This window comes from Mirounga angustirostris, unplaced genomic scaffold, assembly GCF_029215605.1.
Source record: "Mirounga angustirostris isolate CCGP_5_RB_7025 unplaced genomic scaffold, mMirAng1.0.hap1 SCAF_1, whole genome shotgun sequence".
NCBI classification, from domain to species: domain Eukaryota; kingdom Metazoa; phylum Chordata; class Mammalia; order Carnivora; family Phocidae; genus Mirounga; species Mirounga angustirostris.
Genome location: NW_026991709.1, coordinates 71,432,303 through 71,460,119, shown reverse-complemented (window position 1 = coordinate 71,460,119; position 27,817 = coordinate 71,432,303). Strand labels below are relative to the sequence as shown.

Genomic DNA, 27,817 nt, shown 5'->3' with positions numbered 1-27,817 from the left:
TCTGGCTACATCTGTACCCCAGATATACTGGTCTTGCTTAGACTTACCCCTCCTCTTGTGCCTCAGGTCTCAGTGCGTTGGGCCAGCGCAAGGGCTTGGCTCCAGCAGATGTCTGTAATCTCCTGCATCATTAACTCCTTACTCTCTGCTGGATCATTTTGGCGTGCGCGCACGCACACACACACACACACACACACGCTGACAACCTCCCATCCTGTGTGCACTACTAGCTCATTTCTCTGCACCCCCAGAGGGTTGTTTGTACTAGATAGTTTCACCTATTTACTTCCCATTTTCCTTTCAACCCACATGGATTGGGCTTTGGGCCCCTCCCCTCTGTTTATTTGTTCTTTCATCCAACAAATATCTCTTGAGTACCTACAAGAGCCAACAATATTCTGCTTTGGAGATATAGCATATACTAATTCAATGAAAGGTTCTTGCCCTTGTGGAGCTTACATGGGGGAGGGGGGAGACACACAAGGAGATAGATAAATAAGTAGATTGCTTTCCTATGGGATGTTGAAGCTATGGAGAAAAATAAAGCAGGAAAAGGAGATGGAGGGTGAATGTGGTAGAGGGGGTGTTGGGTTTTAAAGAGGAAAGAAAGACCTTACCGAGAAAGTGATATTGGAAGGAGGTAAGGGGTTAGGGAGCAAGTCTTGCAGATAGAAGGGGTAAGAAGAGTCAGCCAAGCCAGAGCCCCAAGCAGGGCATGTACCTTTGTGTCAGAGAACAGCAGGAGGCCTCTGTGGCTGCAGTGAGGGAGGGAGGGGGGAGAATGGAGTTGGGGGGCAGATCTTGCATCATAGAAGGGACAGATTGCCTCTCTCTGGGTGCAAGGGAAGGCTTGATAGGCCAAGGTGGCATCTCATTGCCATCTGGAAGGACAAACGGGAGTTCCTTGTGGTGGGTGGTGATGGCATATTTAGTCTGAGGAAGCTGAAGCCCAGAGCCCTCATGGAGTAAGAGCAGACCAGCTGGGAAAGGAAGGCAGGGCCGGACCAGGGGGACACAGGGTGCCTCTGACATGGCTTTTATCGAGGACGTCAGCAGCCCCCATGTTGCCAGATCGATTGGCCACTTCTCAGACCATATCGTACTGAACCTATCACAGCTTTAACGAACAAACCACTCTTGCATGTTACCCTTTGTTTCGTGACTTTTGGACACCCCTCTCTTGGTTTTTCTTCCCCTTCCTTGCTAGCTGCTCTCACTGCTCATCCTGTGACTATTACAAGACCCCAGGTCTATTCCTCTTCACTGTTTCTTGTGTGTGTGAGAGATGCTCCCATTTCACATGCTGAGTGTCCTCATCCTGCCTTGAGGTGCCGGACCATCTAGCAGGACAGGCTGAGAGTCTATAAAACCTTGCTGCCAGGTTCAGTCTGTCACCTGCCTCAGTGTGGTAAGAAATGGAGGTGGAGAAGGTTGAGTTACTTAACACTGGATGTTAACTAATTGGAATTAAAAAAAAAAACTTTTTTAAAAAAAAACAACTATTAGAGAGCTTACCATTTATGCCCTGGAGTCTGAGGCCACAGAACGGTGTGTTAATATTTACCGAAAGATATCTAGAGGCCCAAGAATGGGGCTGGAGTGGCTCATCTGGAAGCAGAACAGAGAGAGCTGTACCAGGAAAGGGCTGTCCTTCTGCCCGGGCCAGACACTCTTGCCTGGACCTGATGTGGACGAGGGGGAGAGCTCCTGGGGTCATTGTAAGGGTGCCCATCCAGTGACACTCCTAGGAACACCCATGTGTTCCCAGCCAGAGGGGTGCCTCCCTGAAGCCCGGGCTGAGGGAGAAAAGGCTAAGCTGGAGGTGTCCAGTGGAGGGATCTCTGCGGAACCCACAAAAGCAGCACAAGAAGGGAGGGCCAGCTCTCATGCACCTGCCATACCAGGTCACCAACAGCAGACAACAGGACCAGCCTCAGAAGACTACAGTGTTACCCCCTAATTTGCCAGCCCCTGGATCCAACCCTGGAAGGGTCAGAGATTAAGGAACAGGTGAGAAGGAGCTAGAAAATAGGGAGAAAGGCAGTCTTCACCCCTATCTGGCGTCCTATGGGCTTCCTTACACTCCCCTAGGTCTGGGTCAGGGCAGGCTTTAAATTGCATACAAGGTGGAAGGCTTGGGTTTTCAAACCAGGCTGGGCTTGAGTCAGTTGATTAGTAGACTGAACTGGACTCTTTAAGTCAAACAAAGAGGTTCTCTATTATCTGAGAATGTGTGGAAACACTATAAGAAGTGCTTAAAATTTCATCCAGGGGTAGAAAAGAGAGCTCACAGATGAAATGTAAAGGGGTAAGGAAAGAAATGGGTTTATCAGTAAACCAGTTCCATAGGCACTGACACAGCAGGACTGAAAGCTTGTCCCCGAGCAGCAAGACAGATGAAGATGAGGACAGAAACCCTGGAGCCTGGGAGGCGGTGTGGCCTTGGACTGAGGACAAGTGGATCTGGAAGGGGACCGGCTGCTGTGTTCTGCAGCCCCTGGGCTGAGGGTGGTCAGGAAAGGTTTTCTCTGAACAGCTGAAGGCAAACTGACAGTCTCTGTCCCCACTGACGTGGCCGTCAGGAGCAGGATGTGGAGGCTGCTCAGAGTAATGAGGACTCCTGGGGAGATCTGTCGGGAAGGGAGGAGGTGGGTTTCTCTCCTGAGATCCTGAATGCTGAGTCTGAAGCTGTGAGCCATGGGACGAACCCCTGGTTTCCTCTGAGGAAGGGTTCTTAGCTGCCACGTTGCCAAACTGAATTCACGTGGGCCCCCTGAGCTGGATGAAGAGCCTCCCCTGGGGATTTTGGGGGCATGGGCTCCATGCTGGCTAGAGGCTCAAGGAGAGGTCTGGTGTGGAGTCCGAGAGTTGCTGAAAGGTGGTGGCAGGGTTCACAAAGGCCAGGAAGAGGACAGGATGCTCAGGTGCCTGTCCTCTTGGAAGTAGACATCAGCACCCGCTCAGGGAGCCAGACCACCTGGGCTCTGCTCTGAGGGGCACTTGAGGGGGCACGACGTGAAGACTGCATTCAAACAAGATAACGTGATTTCTTGGTGTCTGTGGGCACCGGCCCTTCCCTCCTCTGGACTGGAAGCTGTCGTCCCTGGGAGTTCTTTGCTGGCAGACCCTCTCGGGGAACTGTAGCAGGAGCTCTAGGCCTGTAGATAGAACACCTGCCTATTTTCCGGGAAGGTTGGCACCTCCAGGGATTTCAGAGCCAAGCCTTGGACTAACCGAGTCTTAAACCTGGCAGCTGTGCAGAGGGGACCCCGGGCGTAGCTGGCGTGCCTGGTGTCAGGCGGGGCAGAGACTCAGAGGGCCACACGTGTTGCTTCTCTTCAGGACCACTGCGGAGGCTCCCTGTAGAGGATGACTGTTTAGGAGTGGAAGAGATCTTGGGGGGCTGGGGATTGGCCTGACCTCCTGTCTGATGCCTGGGTTTTCTCCACACCATGTCCCCCACCCTGCCCCAACCCCGACCTCCACCCTCACCGTCTGAACTCTTCCCGGGCAGTCTCGCCATCTCCGGACGATGAAAGGCACTCCTCATCTTGGGCTGAATTTGACTTCTTGGCCCTGCTTCTGTTTTGTGGGTGGCATGGGACCAGTCTGCTCCCTCGCTCTCATGTTCTCCCCAAGTCTCTCTCCAGAGTGATTACCTCCAGCACCTCGGGCCCCATTTGACACAGGCCCATCACCATTCTCTCCTGTGTCTCTCTGACATGGCATGATGCAAACATCTCATCCTGGGGTCCTCCTGGTTCAGACCACTTAAACCAGGCTCAGCCTAATTCGCAGAGAACTTTTCACTGTGGACATATGCGGACATCCTTGTGCTTCCTACTCTTGGCCTTGCCGGAGAGGTTAGCTTCAGTACCACCTGTATCTTGGCTGAGAGTAGGCATTTCCCTCTCACTTCAGCCCCTGGCAGCCCCTGCCGTCCTCCTGCTAGATGCCTTCCTGTTTCCTGCACCACTGAGAAAGTCACTTCCAATTACATTATAACTGATGGTGTTTGATTTTCACATCCATTGTACTCATCCCTAAGGTGGAAAAGATATGGGTCATAGAATGGATGAAATATGGTAATAGAACCTGTCTCATGGTGTGCAGACTAATGAGAAATGCATGTCAAGTGCTTAGCACAGTGGGAAGCATCGTCAACACTCAGTAAATGATGCTCGTTTTTATTCACGCCCTCTAGCAGCTCACCACTGCGTCCCAAGAAGACCCCCGCCCACCTCCCCAGCCTCCTGTGCAACTGCTTCCTTATGCCCCTGCTCTGCCTGCAGAGGCCTTACCTCTGCCTGAAATTTCCCATCCCCAGGGCCCTTCTGGTCCATGACCTTGGCTGTCACTGCTCCTGAAAGGCCTGCCCTGGCCGTGTCCCCTCCTGCAAGCTTTCATGCTGCAAATACTGCCCATATTGTTCACTTATGCATCCTCCCCCTTCCCAAAAACGTGCCTCCTTGAGAACGGGGGATGAGTTATTTATTTTTGTGTCTCCAAGTTCTTAGCTCATAATGGAACATAATGGAGGCCCAAGAAATGCTTGCTGAGTGAGTGACACTTTCTCGTGTTTAATAATACCTGGATTTACATAGCACTGTATAGTTTAACAGGTTTTTAATAAAGATGACTCCGTCATTCTATTAACCTGAGCAGGTCAGGACAGGTGGCGATGTCCTTATTTCTAAGCTGGAAAAACTGGGCACCTGTTAAGGGTTGCACCTGAGGGCACAAAGCCTGGGTAGTGGCGGGACTGGAATGAGAGCCTGCTCTGGCTTCTGACCACCTTGGTGGTGACAGGCCCGTGGCTTAGACCAGAGGTGACAAACTGGCAGCCCCCTAGTCACGTGTGGCCTGTGGATGCGCTTTGGCCTACACCGTGTTTCTTTTTTAAATGTGAGTAAGTTGCTAACACTTAAAAAATTGGGAACTCCTAATTACTAGCTTAAACATCTGAGTATCTGGCGAGCCTGGGTTACACGTGTAGCCACATGGACGGCAGCTAGCGGGGGGGAGAGGAAGCCTCGTGCTTCATTCCCCGCCCCGGTGTCAGACACCTGCATGCCTAGCCCTGATAGGTACTGACTTCGCAACCTTTGCTTAGAGAAAGCCTCCTGCCGATGAGGCCTTGGGGAATTGTGTGTGTGGCACTTGGGTTGGCTTGATCTGTCATCAGTCCTGGGGTCGAATAGAACCACCTGCCGCTTGAGCAGCCCCAGGGGGTCTCCAGAGACCCCGTCCTGCAGTTGTTAGTTGTTAGTAAGCCCCAGGCTTTGGCAAGGCCTTGGCCCTGGTCCTCCGACTGGAGGCAGGGTGGGAAGGAGGTGGTTGACCAGCAACTCTCTCCTCCCCAGGACAAAGGAGACGCTGGAGTCAAGGAGCTGGACAGCTTGAAGAGTGATCGACTGAGAACTGTCCAGCTCAATGTCTGCAAAAGTGAGGAGGTGGAGAAAGTGGTGGAGACTGTCCGCTCGAGCCTGGAGGACCCTGAGAAAGGTAGGGGGCCCGTTGGGGCAGCAGGGTTAGTGCACCAGCCGTTCCGAGGGCACCTTTCCTAAACACTAACCCCCATTTGCCGGTATCCTGTCAAAAGGCCGCTTTCCCTGTTGTTGAAGCTCTTCTTGCACAGCGGGAGGAAGTGGGTTAAATTAAACACATGCATGCAAGAAGGCAATGTGAAATAAAGCCAAAGGTGCTTTCAAAATCTCTAGGGGTGGTGAATAGATGAGCATGGGGGCAGGTCAGTTCAGACAATGCTCATTGAATGCCCACTCCGGGCCAATTGTTGGGGACACAGAGATGGCCAAGACACAGTCCTTATTCCCAGAGACCTCATGGTTCACTGTGGGGCTAACCCAGATGATCTCCACACCCCCTCTCAGGAAGCAGCACGTGACAGAGGGACACAGCCCAGCCCTGGGTGGGGTGGGGAGCCCGTTAGTGAGAGCAGATCATGGCAGGGTGCAGGAAGGCCATTCCAGGAGTGGGGGAGAGAAGGAACAATGGTGGGAAGCACACAGGGTATGCTGGGGGACAAGTCCGTGGTCAACTCTGGTGGAGGTGGTGGGGGTTGAGGGGTTGAGGAGGGAGGTCAGGCAGAGCCTGGGGTCTATGGCCACTCTCCTGAGGGAACCAGGAGCCACGGTAGATTTCCCAAGGGGAATGACCTGTCAGTCTGGGGACTGGGGCAGCAGTGTGGAAGGTGGATTTAGAGGGAGAGCATGAGTGCAGGAGTACCCCTGAACAAGGGCAGCAGGTGTTGGGGATGAGGAGAGATCAGATACGGGAAGACACGGCTGGCTGGACTTGGTGATGCATGCATGCGGGGGATGAGGGAGGGGCATGAGGCCTCTCCTGACACATGGTGCCCCCCCACTGGAGGAGCAGGGTGAGGGATGCGGAGTGCCCATGGGATGCCCTGCGGGAATGTCTTAGTGGAGACCAGACGTCCAGGGCTGGAGGTGAGGCTAGAGTGGGGAAGATGCAAGGTGGGCCTCCTGGGAACGTGAGCAATCAGGGGCTGGAGAAGGGGAGAGGCAGTTGGCAGAGAGGTTGGGTACTGTGCCCCCAGAAGCCAAAGGAACAGAAAGTTTGAGGGCCAGTAGCCCACAGGGTCACATGCTGCAGAAAGTTCCGGTAACATAAGGACTTGGGTGTTCTCCCAGTTCAGCCCATGGAGGGACCTTGGTGGGAGGGGCTCTGTTCAACAGAGGGGAGGAGACCCCATTCAGGGAGCACACAGCCATGGTGCATTCTGGGCTACTTGCTTCCTCTCAGACGTTTACCTTTGAGCTTCCTGGCAGACCAGGCGAGAGGGTTGTCTCCTCCCCACAGATGGACGGGGCAGCTCTCCTGAGTGGTGACTTCAGGCACTATAGGGAGGGGGCAGGAGAGGGCACCACGTGCCGGTGCTGGGCTCTGTTGAGCATTTAGGAGCCAGGCAGAGAGGCTGCCATCTCCCAGCGGCTGCCTCAGAGCTCCTGTGCTGCCAGCCTGTCACTGACGTCCCCTTGTCAGCCCAGGGCTGCCCCCACCTCCAAAGCCGGCCATTCCCAGGCTGCTCTGCTCTCAGAGGAGAGGCCTGTGGGTTCCCTCACTCACTGGACATCTGTTTCGCAGGGCCAGGGCTCCCGTCCCATTATGGAAAGGCACGATGGGTCCCCTGGGGTGCTTCGCAGCTCAGGAGGTACAGCCTGCCTCGGCCCTCCCGCCCGCCTTCGTCAACCAGGAGGCAGGCAAACAGCCGCAGTCGGTGCCATAAAGCCCCCTCGTGGCAGCCTGAGGGTCTGTGGTGATTTAAAATGCCCACGGAAGGAAACCGCCGCTGTAGACCCGAGCACAGAGTGGGGCTGCACCAGAGCTGGGGGCTGCTCGGGACCCTGGTCCCGGTCCCCTGCCGCCAGGACAGAACCACCTCCATTCCCTGTATTGGTCCGGCCAGTTCGCTTGAGTGGAACCACAAGGGGGAGGCGCTCACCCCCCTGCCCTGGGACTGAGCTCAAACCCTACTCCCACCCCGATGCATAACCTTTTTCCTGCTGCCTTTTTCCACATGACACATTCCAGTGAGGGTTGATAAACCACAGCATGACCTCATTTACCCAATGCTGCATTTTCTGGAAAAAGATTTGAAGATTTTTTTTAGGTCTGAAAAAGATGAGAAATTTGTCAGACATGTGGTTGTCCAGGTCTCTCTCTCCCCACTTCCCCCTCCACCTCTCTTTCTTCCCTGTGGCCCGCACCCCTGCCCCACCAAGGGCTGTCATTTTCCCCGTAGAGCGGCTGCCATTCTCCCTTTCTCCGGCAATGCTGTCTTTGAACTCCAGGTGGCGCCCTTCTAGGGCTTTCCGACCAGCTTGGGGTCCCTAAGGGGGTGGCCACTTCTGGCTCACTCTACCCAGGCAGGATCCTTCCAGGAGACAAGTGGAGTGCGTGTTTTGATGGCGAGTTTGGTGCCTTTCATCCTGGCTCCGTGGAACAGGGGAGCCAGCCTCGGGGGGTGAGATGAAGGGGATTGTCTGATTAGAGCCGGTGAGCCGTCTGCCACCAGCCCCTGCACTCACTCGCCAGCAGAGCTCCGAGGGACTGGCTGGACATCTGGACACTGCCTACCCGCACCCCAGCGAAGGGCTGAGTGAGCCAAGCGGCAGGCCTGATATTGAAACTACCACTTAACCTCACAGTCCGGAGATACTTATTGAGTACCTGCTGTATGCCTGGGAGTGTGCTGAACACCAGTGAAGGTATGACCTGGCAGGAGGAGTTTGTGGTTGGACACCAGCCAGATGTAAGTCGGTGGCTTCATGGCAGGGCCTCTTCAGAACGGTTACAGCACTGGGGACATTGTGCCATGGAGAAGGAAGACTCTGCCTTACATCTGGGACACCCTCAGTCTGCGAGTGAGAAGACTGCACTTACTGTGGGCTTCACCCTCTTACTAGAAGCCTGACCTTGGGCTTGTACCTTCCCCTGTGTGGGCCTCAGCTTGCCTATCTGTGAAGTGGGAAAAGTGCCCTGCTCACACATCCGGTGCTCACACCTAGATCTGACCGCTGCAGGAACATGGGCAGAATATCAGCAAAAGCTGTCCTCAGGCTGAGGGATGGGAGCTGAGCAAAGCCGGGAGAAGCCACGAGGCAGAGGAGTGGCCGGTTGTTCAGGCTTCCAGAGGGCAGAACAAGAAGCATGGCAAAGGAGGCCTCACGTACCCCTGCGGAGGGAATTGCCGGAGCAGGAAGTGACCGACAGAGGAGGAGAGTCTGGCTGAGGGGCCGGCCAGGATGGAGGTGGAGGACAGAGGCTGTGACAGGGAGACCTGGGAGAAGTTCTCCAGCGATACAGGATGGAGATGACAAGGACCCCCCCTAATGCTGTGGCAAGAGGAAAGAAGACACGGATTTTATGACACGGCAGAGGAAGCCAGCAACAGCACAGGGCCAAGCATGATGGCTGTGTCTTCACACAGACCTGGGTCCAAATTCCATCCTGTCCCCCTATTAGCTGAGTGACATTGAGCAAGGTGCTTAACCTCCTGGAGCCTCAGCTGTGCCCTCCAGACCTGGGACAACTTAGCATCTGAATGAATGCACGCAGAATGCTGAGCCCAGGGCCTGGCCGCTGTCCTTTTGATCTTGACCAGTAGTATTAACAGTTCTCATCAGATGGGGGAGAAGCGAGAGTGTCCAGGGGTCTGTTAGCGAAGAGGAAAGTGAGGCGTGGGCTGGAGCTGCTGAAACGCGCCGTGCTGGTATGTGGGAGGGCGACCTTGGGGCACTGAGGTGAAAGTGACCGTCAGGAGGAGACTGCAGTCGGGAGAGAGCCGTGAGTCCGCGGGGTACACGGGAACCCTTGACGTCTGGCTGCGCCGGGGCTGTTGCAGGAAAACAGCCGTCCCTCAGACCAGCAGGAATGTTCACTGTGAGTTTATTTGGCTGAGGACTCCAGAGAGCAACTAGGTCCACAAACTATTACTCCTTATCAAGTCAGCAGACCTATAATCCAGGAACAGTGTGCTTTCACAGGTCAAGTTCAGTTACACTCTTTTGGATATCAGTGTCAGATGTAATTAGTTTTTAGCTGGAAAAAAAACACAACTGTGTATTTGAAGGTGTGATACGGTCTCGTGTGAATCAAACACAAAGCAGCTGGAAATTTCCATGAACATAAAGAAGACAAGCCTGCCTAGGCATTGAGTGTAATTTGGGAGAAGGTGGTCTAGGATAGGACATTGGCGGATGCCTGTATTTAGGGGGCAGGCAGAAGAAGGGGGGGGATGGAAGAGATGCTTGGGTATCATTAATGCCAAGGAAGGAATGAGTGTCAAGAACCATGAGTAGTGCTCATACCGGGGAGGAGTGAAGATGGGAGGGAGGGATGATGGGGCATCTTTAGGATGTCGCACTCCAGACACTGTGGGACAGCAACAGGGCTGGAACCCAGAATGGCAGGGAAATGGGGTCTGGAGGGTGTGGCTTGTGTTCTCAGAAGCCTGGTGGTGGAGGGAAGGAGAACAGACGGTGGTGGGAGGATGTAACATGGTAAAGAGGAGGTTCTTTAGGATCTTGAGACATGGTATTTGTAGACATTCATCTGACAAACATTTATTGAGCATCTAATGTGTACAATGTTGGAGGGAGGGAGCCAGGGGTAAGAAAAGGGTTGAAGTTGCATAAAAAAGGAACAAGGAGTGATGGCTTATGGTTTGGAAGGCGGAGGGTGAAGTGTCAGCCTTGGCAGGAGCCTTGGGAGGCCTCCTGCTCTTCCTGGGAAGAAGAGAGGGGTGAGGACCCCCGGGGAGGTCTGCAGGGCGGTGGCTGTGGTGGCCACGTCACCGCGAGGTCACTGGTGAGACCCGAGGGCCTGCGGCTTCAGCTCAGCCGCTGTGGGGAGTGAGAGTGAGAGCTTCATGAGCACTTTGTTAACCAGCAATTTCCTTCCCTAATAAATGTCCTTAATTCTCCATAATTGAAGGAGAAGGCACCAGAGGTCAGTTGAAGCTTTAATTTGGGTAACATGGAAGGAAAGCAGCTAGAGACCAATTACTCTGTCATTTACACAAACTCATTTCCATGATTAACTTGGAAAGCGAAGCGGGGCCAGGGTTCCCACAGGCAGGAGGACAGCTGTGCCCTGAGGCTGCAGCCCATGCAGTCCTCACACCCCACAGATGGAACTCAGAGGTCCTGCAAAGCAAGGTGGCCTCCTCGGGGCCTCCTTCCCTCATTCAGCTCTGCCTCTGACCTGCTGGGCATGCTGAAACCATCCTCCTCCTCAGGGCCTCTACTTCCCTGGCTGTAAAAGTAGTCGTGAGAGCTCCGAGGATCCTTCTAGCACCAGTGTTCCCTGAGTCTACAGGTACAGAAGCCAGCTGTCCCCTAGCTGGTCTTACAGGAAATAGTCCACCCAAGTGTACTCAGTGTACGCTTGCTCCAACTCTGTACCCCACCCGGGACCACACAAGGCTGAGGGGTGTTCTCGACCTGCAGAGACCAGGTGTATACACATGGGCCGTGGGGGCTCACCAGTGATAACCGCAAACAGTGCATGCTTCAGAGAGGGGAAGATCCGAGAATGGAGTCATGGTCAGGAGGGTCTCAGGATGGATCAGGACTGGGGCTCGACCTGAGGTCAAGTCTTAGCTGAGCCTCTAACTGCTGTGAGACCTTGGACACTGGGTCCCCTCCCTGGTCCTCCAGAGAAGACTTGGCCTGGAAGACTCCTGAGGTTCTCCTGGCTTCTGGCTGGAGGTCAAAGGCAAGCGAAGGTGCAGAGGCAGAAATGAATACACAGTGCAGGGTGAGGGGAGGTGACTGCACGGAGCCAGGGGGACTGAGTGAGCCGAGGTGGGACTCCAGGCTGCGGACACCTGGCAGGGCTGGGTCATGGTGGGCCCAGAGAGTCCATGCAGGGAGAAGCGAGATAGTAATTGGACGTTTTAGACTTACGGGAGGGTCACAGCCAGCACCGTAGGCCTCTCTGTCTCCTGTTATTTTTGGTGATTCTAGAAAGTGTCCCGAGAGCCTTGGACAAGAAGTAGCAAGTTTTGGGGAGAAGGGACAAAGCGAAGAGGGGCATGGGCTGCAGGCTGATGGTGTCTGAGGCCAAGCGTGCGTGGTGACCATGGTTCTGTCCCATCCTGTCCAGGCCTGTGGGGCCTCGTTAACAATGCGGGCATCTCAACTTTCGGAGAAGTAGAGTTCACCAGCATGGAGACCTACAAGGAAGTGGCGGAAGTGAACCTTTGGGGCACAGTGAGGATGACAAAATCCTTTCTCCCCCTCATCCGAAGGGCCAAAGGTGAGTTGGAAAGGGATTTCCTCCTGCCCCACCTTTTCGTCTTTGCTTAGAATGGAAAGAGGTCTCAGCAGAGCCAACCTCCATACCCCAGGTAGGCTGAGCACAGGACTCTCGGGGGCTGTGCAGGTCTTGTGGATGGTGGCAAGTGGAAGTGCCTTGGCCAGCCAGATGGGAAGGGATGTGTGGTTTTCAGAAAGGAGGGCAGCTGAGAGGTCAGCTGTCTCAAAGGCTAAAAGATTACAGCAGTCATCCCACTCTGGGGACCTAATCTAGAGAAATAACCACCCTGTGCACAGAGCTGTGTGTATATACATCAACTATCGAGAGAGGCATGGTTAAGTCAGTTTTGGTATATCCATTCTATGGGTTACTATGCCACAGTTAAAAAATAAGACAGTTGTGGTAAAGTGTAAAATATAGAAATAATAATAATCAAGATTAGAAATTTAGAGAACAGACAAAACTCTCAAACCATGTTAGGTAGCCAAAGAAGTCACTGATTTAGATGTTCTCCCTAGATAGCAAACAATGATGGCAAAAGGAGATGATCCACACGATCTATCCCAAAGTTTCAGCAATGATAGAATGAACCCAGAGAGCAGCTGTAGGATTTTAGAAGAAAACCCCAACCCTTCAGTGACTTCCAACTTAGAGGTTTCTGAAAGGTGTCTCCCTGTGGCGCCCAGGATGGGGCCGTGCCTTCACTTCCTGAGGGCACTCCCAGGGCAAGCAGGTCCCAGGTCCGCTTGGGCTTACTTGGAAGGGCTCCACCTCCATCCCACTACCTGAGGCCGGACCTGTGGAAAGCCTCTTGAGGTCACCACTCTCTTCCAGTGCCGGAGACTGTCCACATGTTCTAGCCCTAAAATCAGGTTCAGAACCCTGGTTCGGCCGGCTTGCAGCGAGAGCCCTAGTGGGTCCTAGCAGTTTGCCCATTATGCTGTGCCCGCCTGGTATGCAGGTCTGCTCATTTCTCTTCCCCTGTCCTGCCTGGCACAGTCAGGGAAAATCTGGCCATGTGGGCCTGAGCCGGCCTCGATTATGAATTAGAAGGCGCCCTGACCCTGGCTAGTTCAGGTTCGGGGTGTCGGGGCTAGGAGGCCAGGTTCCAGCTGGGCCTCTGGAAGCCTGCCAGGCCCCAGGCCCTCTGCCTGACCAGTCAGTGCCTTCTGAGCAGGGGTTTGCTGTCTTCCTTTGTAGGCCGTGTCGTCAACATCAGCAGCATGCTGGGCCGCATGGCCAACCCGGCCCGCTCCCCATACTGCATCACCAAGTTCGGGGTGGAGGCCTTCTCTGACTGCCTGCGCTACGAGATGCACCCGCTGGGCGTCAAGGTCAGCGTGGTGGAACCTGGCAACTTCATCGCCGCCACCAGCCTCTACAGCCCTGAGCGCATCCAGGCCATCGCCGATAAGATGTGGCATGAGCTGCCTGAGGTCGTGCGCCAGGACTACGGCAGGAAGTACTTCGACGAGAAGATCGCCAAGATGGAGACCTACTGTAACAGTGGCTCCACGGACACATCCCCGGTCATCAGTGCTGTCACCCACGCTCTGACCTCTGCCAGCCCCTACACGCGCTACCACCCCATGGACTATTACTGGTGGCTTCGGATGCAGGTCATGACCCACTTGCCCGCAGCAGTGTCCGACAGGATCTACATACACTGAAGACGGTCCCACTGGCCTCTGTTGGGGAGCCCTGGGGGGAGGGAAGAGAGAGGGGTGCAGGGAGGGAGGGTCTTGTGTGGTCGCCGCTTGAGTACCACCTTGTGCATTACCCACAGTCCCAGGAGAACCTACCACCAGTTGCAGGATTAACTAGAGGGGATAGCCCAGCCCTACTTGGGTGCACGGCGAGTGGTTTGGGCCTTCTCGGTCGGCAAACAGAGTGGTGGGCAGGCTCCCTACACCTCAGGGCAAACGTGATACATCCATCTTTCTCAAGTTGATTTCATACAAAGAGTTTGGGAAGACACATTTATATCAAACACAGATGTATTATGAAATACAATATGAATCCTTTACGTTTTATTTATTTATTTATTTATTTATTTATTTTATTTTTTTAAAGATTTTTATTTATTTGACAGAGAGATAGACAGAAGAGCACAAGCAGAGGGAGTGGCAGAGGGAGAGGGAGAAGCAGGCTCTGCACTGAGCAGGGAACCTGATGTGGGACTCGATCCCAGGACCCTGAGATCATGACCTGAGCCGAAGGCAGACGCTTAACCATCTGAGCCACCCAGGCGCCCCAATCCTTTACGTTTTAAAGCCAAACAACTGTTCAGAAATTTATCTCATTTGATCCTTAAACCAGCCTCATGCGTGACAAGGACAGATATTTTTTTTTCTTTTGTATATGAAGAATGTGTGGCCCAAAGAGGATACACGAGTAACCGTTTGTTGTTGATACATGGTCCAAGTTATGTGTTTCTGCCACCACTGTAGAAATGCTTCACGGTGTGTGTTCCAGGGCTGCTCTGGATCCAGTTATCTGAGGATCCTGTGATGAGCTCTGTACCCTCACCTGAGCCAGACACACCGTGTGCCCACTGTGCACCCCTCTGCATTTCCATGGTGCCTGTGTGTGTGGCCCAGAGCCAGCAATACCAAGGGGTGGGGACATTCTGGAAATTTCCATTTGCGATTTCTGCAACCTCTCTTAGGACTTGTGTAGAGGTGCTTGTTGGCTAAGAGGTTGATTTGCTTCTGGTATGAGTCTGCTTAGTTTTGCCTGGGGTGGGACCATGTTGATGCTGCGTCCTTGGCAGGAGCCATGGCACAGCCTGCAGCTGGGGTAGGTCCAGGTTGCCTGCCTGTCTCATGTGGTGTACACACACACACACACACACACACACACACACACTCAGGGGGGCCTTTACTGTATGCTTGCTTGCCTGCTGTGGCCTTATTTTTAATTAAGAAGCCAGGTCACTGGTAGGTAGAGTCTGTGTTATCCCTTCTTGGGTTTGGGTTTGAATGCTGCTCTCCCTGCAATTGTCCAGAGCCTGGCTGTTTGGACCCAAACCAGACCCCACTCCCGCCCCCAGGTGGCTGCAGGCGGTCCGGCGCGCCAGCCCCGCAAACCAAACTGGCGGAAGGGGCAGGCCTGCCGCTAGAGGGCGCTCTGCCTCTGCTGCGGCCCGAGCGGCCTCTGCTCCCGACCCGGTTGCTTCCACCCAAGCCTGAGGTCTCAGAGGGTTCCTGATCCCCACCTTCCAGTCCGGGCACAAAGAGCAAGACCCCTTTAGAAACAGAATCCCTGCTCTGCAAGTAGCTGCCTGGCATAAACGTGGAGCCTGGCTCCCGGAGACGGCAGAAGAAGAGCTGGGCAGCCAGGCCTGGCCTCCGGCCTCAGGCCTTGCCAAGGAACAGGGGGCCTCACAAGGAGGAAATTCAGCCTGCCTTACGGGCTTTGGTCCCCTTTGTCTTCAATCAGGGGCGCCCTGCCCGGCCACCTGTCTGCAAGGTGAGGCCAGGAGGGCCTGTGGGGATGAGGGGATGGGCCGGCAGGGCTGAAGCCCTCCAGAGCCTAGAGCTGGACACCCGATGGCCATCGTGTTCACATTACAGCCACATCCTTTTGAATCACAGAGCTGACCTTTCAGAGTCGCATTTCCACAGCTTGGGAGATTTTGTTTCCATGCTCGATTTTTTGAGAGAGGGACGGATGCAACACTTGGAGTTACACGTGTGTGTGGACATCCGGGAACTAGAGGGAAGGGGGGGCAAGCTCCTGAGCACTGAACAAGCCACATCTTCCTCTGCGGGGGTCTCCGGGAGTAGGACAGGACTGCTAGGCTGGCCCGCAGGCCGCCCTGAGTTTTATTTTTACCCCAGTGACTGCAAAGCCCAGAGCACCTCCTTTCCAGATAATCTCGATGCTAATTAAATGACCAAATTCACTCTGGTGGCCTAGAGACTACATGGGTGCAGGTCTAGTTCTGATCCTTCCAAGGGACGTGGAAGTAGGCAGAACAGAGGTGGTTGTTCCCATTTTACAGATGACATAACTCAGACCCAAAGAGGGAAAGTGACTCACCCAGTGTCACAGTGGATCTGTGACAAAAGTCTGAGCGGTGCTGTTCACCATCACCTCACCCCAACAGCCCTGGGAACTAACCTGGCACCCAGACCCTCCCTGCTTGCCTGTCAGCAGAGAGCTGCCCCTTCTTGGGGTGGGGTGGGGGGGTGAGGGGAGAGAGAGGGCTCCCGTTCTGCGGGGTACAAATGGCGTCCACAGCTGCCACCTTGGGTTGGAGCATGATCTCTAGGGTACTGTCCTTGGTGGCTGGAGGCTGGGTGAGAGCTCTCTGCAAGATGCTTCTGACAGGGGGCGCTTACCATGCCACCTGGGGCCAAGAGGCTTGCAAGCAGGTGCGAGGCCAGCCTGGCCCTGCCTGCCCCAGGCTCCTGGGGCCGTGTGTCGGCTACCCGTGGCAGGGGGTCTGCCAGACTCCCCACTTGTGAGGCCTCTTCGCTTCCTGTATCTCACACAGGGCCTGGCTCTACAAAGCTCTGCGCAGCTCATCTGCTGCAGGGGCAGACATGAGCAGGCAGAGGCTCCCTCCGCTTGGGTGGCACCAGGCTCAGCCTGCCAGATGACAGGAGGCACATCTGTGCGGTGCTGGCTGCCTTACACAGCCAGTTCGCTGCCTCTCCCCGGCGTCCCGCAGCGGCCCTGGGAGGGAGGCGGGGTGGGGGAGGGTTACTATCTCCTTTTACACATAAGGAAACCGACTACCCCAAGTCTCTTGCCAAGGGAGGGATAGAACTGGGTGGCCAAGCCAGCTCTAACCTCCAGCCTGGAGCTAGCGATGCATGAAAAGCAGGGCAGATGGCACCAGGATCTAAAATAAGGAGGGGAAAAAATACCTCAATTATGTAACAGTGAGAAAAATCTGTAAGCATATACACAGTAACAAGCACAGAGTGAGCCATCCATCCCCTCCCTCCCAGCCCCCTGTGGGAGAGGGGGTGCCGGGGGAGCCCGTTCGTGTCCCAACGGGAGGAAATGTGCCTTCCCGGGGCCAACACTGCCCGCCATCAGGGGCCTTTCTGAGGGCAGGCTCTAGGAACACCGAGACCCAACCTCGGGCAGAGACAGAGTATAACTGCTCCCGAAGTGCTTGAGGGCTATAGGAGCACAAGGCTGGAGGGTCCTCAGATAAGGCTGTGGAACAAGGAGAGCTGTGGGGCCTGGTGCTCTGCTGGAGACCAAACAGGCAAGCCCAGAGCATCATAAAGCCCTCCTGGTATGTGCGTGCGCTAAGGCAGCTGGTCTGTGAGTGGCCCTTCAGACGTACTGGGTGAGCCCTTGCCGGGCTAGGGACCAGTGACCAGGGCTTGGACTAAGACCGGGAGAGGCTGCTAGGAGCCCCAGAACCTCAGAGAGGGAAAGGGGATCCAACCACCGCCAAGCCTGACTCCCAGAGAGCAGCGTGGAGGGGAGGCTGGGCCTTGCGTCTCCCTGGAGCTGTGGCTGTTGTGTCTGTGGGCTCGGCCAGTGGCCTGGGCCCTGGGAGAAGTCCTGAGGGTTGGAGACAGCAGGGCCAGGCGGCGTTCCCGGGACCATGGTGAGGACCGTCCTGCCTCAGCATCGAGGGACATGTGTTAGAGGAGAGAGAGAGTGAATGGGGTCCCACCTCGGGGCATCTTGGGGCCCAGAAACACCTTGTTCTGCTCTCTCAGACTTAATTACTCCGTAAAACGTGAGGCTGCTCCCACTTATCAAGTTACAGATGAGCTTAATTCCAGCACACTGAGTAACCACACCGGGCTCCTTCGGAAATAGCAGTGGGTGGGCCGCCCCTCTCAGCGTCCGCCGCAGCCACCCCGGTTTCCGGAGGAGCTGCTCGTTCTCAGGGCCTCAGTGTGGCTCAACTCTGCTCCCTGACAACGGCAGTGGGCTTGGCGGACAGCTCTGGGCACCCTTCTCTGTGGGCCATCCAGCCTCCCAGTCCATTATTGGGTTGTTTACACTGCTGGGGCCTCTCTCCCTCCGACTTCTGTTGTGTTCTGGCCAGAGGTTTTGGTTCATCATATGTGACCAAAGGTCTACCAAGTGGCATGGGATTTGCCATGAGAAACGAAGAAAGAGCGTGGCGCTGGATGGATGAGAATGCATGCGCTCTGTGAGGCTCTGCAGGCACCTTCGAGGAAATAGGGTGAAGGGCAGCAGGCCACGCCCGGGACACTAGTGATGTAATGAAGGGCAGCGAAAACTTCCCTGCTGCTGGCAGGATCGACGGACTGGTTCCAATAAAAGGAACTGGCGGAAGGCACGATGTGATTCCAGGGGACTTTGGGGGGAATGGGGGAGCAATTGCTGGTTATCACCCAAATGCCCCTCGTGTTCCCATATTCAGAGGATCGGCCCCATGGTCAGTGCCCCCTGTAATAATTGAGCCTCTTCTTTGTGCCAGGCCCTGTACTGGGCACACATTGTCCAATGGCAGGCAGCCCCCTGCCCTCCCAGAGCTCCCAGGCTAGCCCACGAAGCCTGAAACTGTAACCCAGGGTGACAGGTGCCATGATTTGGAGGAGGAACTGCAATGCTTTATTCTACCAGAAATGAATAAAAGTATGGCCATTTTCAATCCACACACAACCTAATTTGGCTTCTTCCTTGCATGACTCTGGAGCCCCAGGCAACAGCAGATGGGGGGTGGGCATGAAAGGACAGGGATCCTTCCCTACCTGGGGAGTCCCTAACTTTCTCAAAGGAAACATAAAAGTGAATGTCCCTGGAAGAGCATGGCTGGGCCTTGTCCAAATGCCAAAGACATAAGGTAGCCAAGCCAACAGTGCTGGAACCACTTGGAGAATGGCCAGGCAGGGGGCTCGGACCCACAGGGCTGGGCACATGATCTGGAGGCTGAAGACCGAACCGGATCAGATGCTCAGGCTGAGCACAGACATGGAAGAGGGGACACCACCTGGAGGAATGTGACAAATTGGAGTTTTCAGCTTTGAGTGTTTATCTTCTGTGAAGCTAAGTGTACAACAAATACCATAGGACACTAGAGAGATGCTCCTGGGAAAGCAAAGAGAGAAGGGGTAAATCTGGCGGTCCTGGAGCTGACAACCCCTGGGGAAGGGAGCCTGCTGGTTGTGTCCCATTGGAGAATCCTGTTCTGCAACCATTCAATTGTACAATAGGGTCAAGTAATCTAGCCTCTCCCAGCTTCGGGCTCTTTCTGTCTTACATGGGGTGATAGTGGGTCTCCTGCAGGGCTGTTACATAGATGGGGTGAGTGTGGAACCTCCGCAGCCCAGCGCCTGGCACCGGGGGAGAGACTCTGGAGGCACGCCAGTTAGCGTGGCCGGGGCCTAAATAACCTTCTCCCATCCCCACCCACCCCACCTTGGCCTTTCTGAGAAATGCATAGGCCTTCATCCATGGGTGTTTCAGGGCCAGAGACAGAAATCGGGAAACACTCAAGGCTGAACCACAGCGACTAGAGCCCACCTTCCTGCTCACCCTGCTCCTTCCAGGGGCCTGGGGCAAAGGAGGAAACTTCCTCCTCCCAATACCTCCTTCTGATCGCTAAACACAGAACAAACTCAACAGCCCTATATCACCTCCTTGCCAGAAATCCCTGAAGGGGATGCTAGGTGGATTAAGGAATTATTGGCCAGAAGGGCTTCTGCCCGAAAGTCCAGGCAACAAGTGCATCCCAGGCAGAGAAGGGGGTATTTTCTGAAGCACCAACTCTTGCAACTGCCTGGGGGGGATCATCCCAATCTTTCGGTTTAGGGGAGGAGGACGGTCCAGTTCCTCCTGCCCCCAGCTGCCTGGGTTTGGGCTCTTCCTGTTGCCTCTCAGTTACGCCTTAGCCAGGCCTGGCTTCCTTCCCGTCTTTTCTTTCTTGGCATCCAAGTTCTGAGGGTTAAGTGCTATCTAGAATCAGGCCGCAAGGGATCTGTGGTAAGATTTCATTCCTAGCCTGGAGGTGCTCCCAGCTGTTGGGGGGCAGGTAGGCTGTGCACCAATCTAGGGAAGCTGACCATCACTCAGGACAGCCCGTGCTACACTGGGTGTTCAACCACATGTGGGAGCCCAGGAAAGGGACAGGGGACTTCTGACAGGGCAGGTTACAGGTGCTTCCTGAAAGAGGTTGTGTGAAGAGGATTTTGGCAGGATCAGGAGGCAGGGCACTTGGCTGGGCATTCACATCTAGGGGAGACACGTGGGACAGGCCCACCTGCTTGCTATGCCACTTTGCCCCTCAGAACCTCGGCTTTGCTCAGTGTCCCCCCCTTAGCCAGGAGGGGGCAGTCAGCTGCCTCTCCTGGAGCCTTCCTGCCTTTCCAGTTGAGGCCAGGGAGGGTGTGGGAAGTCATTAAACAGGACAGGACTTTCTCTGACCCGTGGCAGGAGGGCTAAGTTCCAGTTCCAGGTTCTCAGGGGCAGACTGAGCCATGGGGAGTGGCTGAGGAAAAGCGGCACGCTCCCATTCCTGCGTTTTAGTGCTTAGGAACCTGGCTCCCAGCGGCCTAGCTGGCCTGGACAAACCGAGAGGCTTGGAGCAGAGACTGTGATAAGTCTCTGATATCCATTCTCCCCTTCTATAGGAATATATCCATCAATGTTTAGCTGGGCACATGGCTGCCCATAATAAAGACTTCATTTCCTGAAGGGAGGGAAATCGGAGGGGGAGACGAACCATGAGAGACTATGGACTCTGAGAAACAAACTGAGGGTTTCAGAGGGGAGGGGGTGGGGGCATGGGTTAGCCTGGTGATGGGTATTGAGGAGGGCACGTACTGAATGGAGCACTGCGTGTTATACGCAAACAATGAATCATGGAACACTACATCAAAAGCTAATGATGTAATGTATGGTGACTAACATAACATAATAAAATTAAATTAAAAAAATAAAGACTTCATTTTCCAGCTTCCTTTGCAGTTAGAAGTGGTCATGTGACTATGTTCTGGCCAATGGCAGTACAACAGCTTTCAGGAACCTTCCTTAAGAGATTGACTAATAGGCACTCTTTGGCTCCTTTATCCCTTCACTTGACTGTCTGGTGGGAACCTGGATGCTGCCATCTTGAATCATGAGGTCAAGGCCATGTGTGGTATTACCAGGTAGTGTCTCAATCCCAGACACTGGGGAACCACTTTCCTCCCTTAGCCACCCATTTAGATTTTATGAGAGAAGAAATAAACTTCTATCTTTTCTGCATTACCACTATTTTGGGATTATTTCTTTGCAGGCAAACCAAATCTTAACTAATGTAGGTCCTTGATGGACAGAAGATAGGGAAGCTATTGTGACTCATGGGGGCAGGAAGCCACATTTGGTAATAGTGATGAGCACTTATTGAACACTTCCTAACTGCCAGGCCCTGGGTTAAGCACTTTATATGCATTATCCCATTTGATCCTCCCAGTGATACTATGAGGCAAGATTTATAATCCCAATTTTATAGATGATTAAACTGAAGCTTAGGTTTAAATACCTTGCCCAGTCAGTCAGAAAGTGACAGGATTCAGAACCAGACTCCCTTTAACTGCTCGGTGCAAGCACTGACTATTCCTCAGGCAATGATGAGGGTCCCTGCCAAGCTGATGGCAGCCTCCCTGACCTCCCCTGGGCCACTGGAGCCTGTGGCTCAACTTAGATTGAGAGAGAGATTCATAAAGTTGTGACTGCGTTGAACTTGACCATAAATCATGCTGAGATCTTGGGCAGCCCAACTTCGGTGCTTAAGTCATGAGAGTGGAGGTCTCAGGAATGAGATTCATGCCTTATGAAAGAGGCTCTGGAGAGATCCCTAACCCCCTTCCAGCATGGAAGGACCCAGTAGTGAGAGGTGCCAGTTATGAACCAGGAAGAGGGCCCTTATTGGACTATGCTGGTGATTTGATCTTGGACTTGCAGCCTCCAGAACCATGAGAATTACATTTCTGTTTTTTATCAGCTACCCAGTCTGTGCTCTCTTGTTATAACAGCCCAAGCTGATGAAGACACCATCTCCTGTGGAATGGCTGAGCTAAGAGGGCTCAAGACCTCTCTTCCTCCACCTCTTCCTACTCTCCCCACCTTCCTTTCCCTCTCCTTCCTCCTCTCTTCTCTCTCCTTCTCTCCAAACTCCCTCCCCCAGCTCCATTTCCTGAGGTTCATGGAGGTTGTACCAGAGGGCCCTTATACAGCATGGTCTCTTCCAGGTGGGCTTTTGTTTATCTGCTAGTATTTCCAGGGAGCATCAACCACAAAATGCCTAAGACATAAAGGACTCATCTAGACAGGAAACCTCGATACTACCCCCCACTCTACTACCAAGTTCCTTTGTCACCTGGGCAAGTCCCTCTCCTCTCTGGGCCTCTCTCCTCATCTTAAAATAATAGTAATGATAGCAAAAACGACAATCTTAACGATAACAAAAACAATCTTACCACTTTTTTTTTTTACTGTGACTCAGGCACAACATGTTCTAAGTGCATTTACATGCATTAATTCACTTAATCCACATAACAGCCCCACGAAGGAGGCATATTACTATTCTCATGTTACAGGTGAAGAACCTGGGACACAGAGGGTTTCCAGTTGCCCAAGGTCAGCACAACAAAGTGAAAATGTGAACAATCGACTTGAAAGAGGAACTCAGTAACAGTCTCTGGTTTAAATGACATCTCACGCAGTCAAGAAGAAAGTGGGGGTCTTGGGTAGAATGGGGGCGGGGCTAAACTCTCACCCCTTGGCCTCCCCTGCGCTCTAGAACAGTGTGAAAGCCACCAAACTCTCTAAGGGCTCTCCAGTTGGAACATCCTGAGAGTCTCTGGTGACGGGGGATCTCTGGGGTTTGGAAGGCCCTGAACAGAGCACGTGGGGCCCTGCCATCCCTGCTCGGCCTGGGACTAAGGGCTTGATCGGAACTTGCCTGGGAGTCCGCCTGCACGATGATGAACCCCCCCGCCCCCCACCAAATGGCCTATTTTCCGGGTGAGAACTGGGGGCCCCGGGCTTCTTGCTTGACCTCGGCTCCTTGCAGAAAGCAACTCCGCTTCAAACTACTCGCAGCACCTCCTCCCGGGAGCGGCGGAACGCAGGCAGCGACGTCCTTCGGACAGACCCTCGGCAGCCGCTCGTCCCGGGCAGGCGCCGCTGTCCCCGCCCTCTCCCCGGCGTCGCGCCGGCCCCGGGGCGCATTCCTGCCACCCGAGGCGCCGCTCCCCCGCCGCGTCCTCAGCGCCACTCCCGGCACTCGGGCCTCGGGACTCGCCGGGCGCCCGGCCGGGCTCCACGCGTGCCCCCCTGAAGCTTCGCAGTCGCGATCCTCCCCAGCTCCTGGCTGAGCAGCTGGGCCGCTGGGAGTCAGACAAATCGGAGGCCGCGCCCTGCCCCCGCTCGGTTCATGACGGTGGGACCTGGGTCAAGGCTCGCCAACCTCTTAGCGACAGAGCCGTGAGCCTGGCCTTCAGTCCTTGTCGGCCCTTCCCTCCCCTGTGTGGAGTGCACCTCCCTTCAAGCCCCTTTGCCATATTAACACGGTGGGGTGATTTGCGCGTCTGACTCTGCTCACTCCCCACCCCCAGGCTGTCAGCTCCCCTTGGCAGGAAGCCAACCGCAAAGGCCCACCAAAAAGTCACTCTCCGGCTCATGGCTCATGCAAGTGCCCTGTGGACCCTTGGTAGGAGACACCAGGGGCCTTTCTGCAGGTGGGTCAGTCTCAGGCTGGCCACTGGCAACGCCTGGCTGCCAGTGCTCCAGGGAACCATGGAGAAGGCCGAGCCAGGGCAGCTGGAAGGAATTTCCATTTGTCCATTCTCGCCAGGCCTGCTTCTGCTTTATTTCAGCAAGGGGCTCAGGGCCTCAGAAACGTCCTGCCAAACATTCTTGTTTTCAAAGGAGATGGTGAGTCCCTTGCTTCCCAGCCAGATTTGTTTATTATCGCCGTGTCAATACATCCCCTCCTCCGTTTACAAGCCATACCCCCTTTATGAGCCTCTCCTCAGGCTGTGTAAATGGCCTTGGGATGAAGGAAACTTTCTGTTTCTCTTTGATGCCACACTGAGCTGGAGACATCTGCGCTGCGGGTTAGAGACCTGAGCTGAAGGTGGTTTTGAGACAGTTAGGGACCATGGGACCAAGCCCCAAATGAAAAACATTGTGCACCTAGGGCACTTTCTGTTGGCTGTTATCTTTTTTTTTTTTTTTTAAATAAGTAGGCTCCATACCCCTTGTGGAGCTGGCCACTTAGTCAACTGAGCCACCCAGGTGCCTTTGGCTGTTATCTTTAAACATTTAAACCACTAGTCTTAACAGAGCAGAACCAGGATGCGGCCAGGATATCGCCCGTATACAAGCCAGACTTAAACCAGAGGACCCCGGCTCCAAAAAACACCAATGAGCTGCGAGAGTTGCCTCTGATCTCGACCAATCAGGACGCGGCCCTTCGAACCAATCAGGATGAGGCATTTTTTTCCTCCCTTTCCCTCATTAGTATATTGGACCCAAATGGGAACCTGAGCTGGAACTTCCTCTATATAAGCAGGGTCTCCCCGCTGTCCCGGTAGGGTAATGTAATTGCTGTTTGTCGGTGTTGTATCTACCCGTAGCTTGAACTGTAAACTAAGTAAACCCTTCCTTGTACCTTTGACTTTTGGGTCCAGCCTCGTTATCTATTGTGAGCTCAAGAACCCGACTCCCGCACCAGTTTTTTAGGTTGGTTTGTTTTCCCCACTAGTTTGTTGTGTGCCGAGAGCTTCATTTTCCACATCTGCGCAATAAATCAGTGGTGCTTCCTCGAGTCTCAGCGATTCTTCAGAAGTAGCTGATGAGGGGTTTGCTTTAAGATCTTGTGAAGAAAGTATTCTGCTTTAAAAAGGGGGGGGGGGGGGTTGAAAACTACCGACGTAGATGACCTCATACCTGCGTCAAGGAATTGTCTGCTTGGGTTTCTGACTGGAGACCTTTCTTAGCCTTAATCACTGTGAGGTCCCTGGGTCTGGCATGTGATAGTGAATGCTTTGTGCTTGATAGTCATGCGATAGAAAGTTCTTATTGGGGAATGAGGCACAAAAATGCCAAGTGAACTGGACGGGTGGTCATGTCTGTGTACTAAGTTGGACTGGCTCGTCAAACGCAGCTATGCCAGTTTTCATGACCTGGGGCTGCTAGATGGGGCTTCTTAGGATGTAAAGTATTACTAATGTGAAGACGCACTTTGAGGATCAGGTAATGATTGTGATAATTTGGTTAAATGCACTATAAATATTGAGAAGAGAAAAATGAAGGGATGAAGAGCATCATACAACAAAGGACTTGCTGGGTAGCCCCAAAGAGAGACAGGTATTCAGTCCTTCTGCAGAGCTCTCCTGCTTCCTGGAGTTGCAGGTCATTTCTGTGCCCACCTCCTCTCCCTCCCTTTCCAGGCCTCTGTCTTTTCCTACAAGGTAACGACAATGAAGCCTTCCCACACTCTGCTCTCATTTGACCCAGCAAACCTATAACGGAGGGAGGGACAGGAATTAGTTCCCCCATTTTACAGATGAGAAAACAGGGTCAAAGAGGAGGGGGTTGAGCAAGGTGAAAAAGCAAATTTTGAGCAGAATGGTGTCAGAATGCTGGCGTTCTGATTACTTCAGGTGAGCCAGGACTCCTGCCGGCTGGGGAAATGGCTCTGAGAAGTGTGATGTGGCAAGATGGAAAGATACGGTCTGAGCGAATCCACCCTCTTGAACCTGCTCTAACAGGCTGTGGCCCGAAAGGGTGGGGTGTGACTTCTCTTGGTCCCCCGGGGTCCTCCGAACACTTCCTAGGGCTCCTGAGCCAGGACACTTTGAGAGATGGACAAAGTTTCCGGCAGAACCAGACCAGAGATAGGAAGACCCTGATCTGGTGATCCCCACCCCCACACATGCACCTGGCGGTGAGAGGGGTCCTCACCCATGGCAGGTTCCCTGACACAGGAGTGCTGTGTGAGCAGAAGGGACCTCCTTGCCAGCCAGCCCACAAGGCTCTGAGAATCTTCCCTTGGGCATTGCTGGCAGCTTCTTAGCTTCCTCTGCTGTTTCTAAGATGAGCACAGCACGTCCTCAAGGGACCCTGAGTGGAAATCAGGATTCTAGTCACATCTCCAGAGTCTGTAATCCCTCCTGCTTGGGCAGCACGTGGGAGCTTACAAAGCGCATTCACACCAGAGGCCAGGGAGGCAGGCAGGGTGGACAGCAGAGAGCACATTTATCCCCATTTTATGAACTGGACAAAACAGAGACTCAGGAGGGGAGTGACTTACCTAAGCTCACGCATAGCATTGGAAGACCCAGAACTAGAACCTGGGCTGCTGCTGTGTCAGGCTGACGGCCTTGCTGTGGCAATTCCTGGTTTTGCCTGTGGGGCTTCCTACTCGGCGAAGACCACCGTAGCCTCTCTGGCAGAGACTAGAGCAGATCGATCTTTATCTCCAGCACTTGCCCATGACAAGCTGCACCTCTTACAGTCAGAAAAGGGAGGGCCTTGTTAGGGGTCAAAAATCTTGTAACTGGCTTTGGACATAGGCACTTTCCATGCCCTGTCCTAGTCCCCACCAGCCTAGGGGAGTGGGAGTCGGGAGGCCTGGGTGTGGGGTCTGGCTCAACAGCTGACTCTCTGGGGGCCTTGGTCAGGAGGGCTTTTCTTTTTCAGTCTCAGTTTTTTTCCCCTGTAAGATGGGATGAAAGACTGGAATCACTATTCTCAAACAATTCATATTAGGATCACCTGGGAAAGTTTGTCCAAAACCCAGATCTTGGGGTTTTACCCTAGACCTAGGAATGGAGAAATCTGTGGGAATCCACAGTGTTAACTAGTTCCCTGGATGATTGTGAGGCCCACTGATGTCTGAGACCACAAGACTAGATGGTCCGTATTATAGGAGGTCTCTGACATCCTATTATTTGAGGCATCAGGAAGTGTGGTAAGTGCACTTTGACTCTCTGCTTATTTCCTTCCATGTTTTATTCTTTATAGTGGACTCAGGGTCCTAGAAGTGGAAAATATCTTGAACAGATTACCAGAGTACAGCCTCTTCAGGAAAAATACAACAAATACGAGAAGGCCCAGGAGAGGCAGGACTTTGCATTCCCATGAGGCCCTGAGCCAGCTGTGGGTTCTTTGGACCTCCACCTATCAGGTGTTTCCCAGGCCACCAGCCTGGGATGTATTAGATGACCTACCCCATGGGCATATCCCAACAACAGGATGAGTTCTGTGATGTGGCCTTTACCCACAGATTTACGGGAATTCTGATTCCATCCAAGGGCTCTGTCTGGCGCAAAATGGCCACCTTCCCTCCCTGTTCCTGAGGAGCCTCTCACTTCCAGCCCGCCCACTGCTGGAGTGCCTGCATGCTTGGCATCTGCATGCATGGTTTCATGGAGAGGCTAGATGTCATTGCCCTGCTGGCCCCAGACTATACCAGTTATGGTTCTTGGCTGAAAACAACAGAAACCAATCCCAGCTGACTTAAGCTGAGAGGGAATTTATTTAAGGATAGTGGGAAGCACTGGGACTCACCAGCAAGGCTAGAGAGCCAGACTTGGAAAACAGGTAGAAACAAATCTGACTGCCTCCCATAAAGACTCATCCTGTGGGGATTCCCCAAAACCAAAGAGGGGATTTAGATGCTGTGCACCCCACAAAATGACAAGTTCTCTACTCACCTGTAGACGGAGCAGCCGGAAAGACTCTACAGCCAAAGAAACGTTGGTGATTTTTGCTGTGGCTGGTGCCAATAATTGCATTTCCTATTCTTCTAGTGAAGTTTCAGAGTCCCATGTGCATCCCATCTGAGAAGGGTCCTACCAGGAATCCTCTCCTTCACTCTACCCTATTTATTCATTATGATGCTATTGTCATGTTTTCCACACTCAACTATTGGAGCTGCTAGCTTCTGGCCTCTCATTCCAGATCAACCCTTGTCCACCTGCCCAAACACTCATGCACAAACACCCTATCCCATGTCTCCTTGGTCTGCCCCACTGTCCCAGAGGAAGGGCATCTGATCTCCAAAACCATC

General features: G+C 53.7%; 1 protein-coding gene across 3 annotated transcripts in view; it reads left to right on the top strand.

Annotated features, from left to right (window-relative positions):
* The window catches only part of BDH1 (3-hydroxybutyrate dehydrogenase 1), a 38,787-nt gene extending 24,949 nt beyond the window's left edge, over positions 1 to 13,838 (top strand). For all 3 annotated transcript variants that reach the window (XM_045903120.3, XM_045903121.3, XM_045903119.3), the window contains exons 5-7: positions 5,364 to 5,505; positions 11,653 to 11,805; positions 13,006 to 13,838. In XM_045903120.3, coding sequence (XP_045759076.2) covers positions 5,364 to 5,505; positions 11,653 to 11,805; positions 13,006 to 13,475 — 765 coding nt within the window. In that variant the 3' untranslated portion in view covers positions 13,476 to 13,838. The remainder of the gene's footprint in view (positions 1 to 5,363; positions 5,506 to 11,652; positions 11,806 to 13,005) is intronic.
* The last annotated feature ends 13,979 nt before the right edge of the window (positions 13,839 to 27,817 follow it).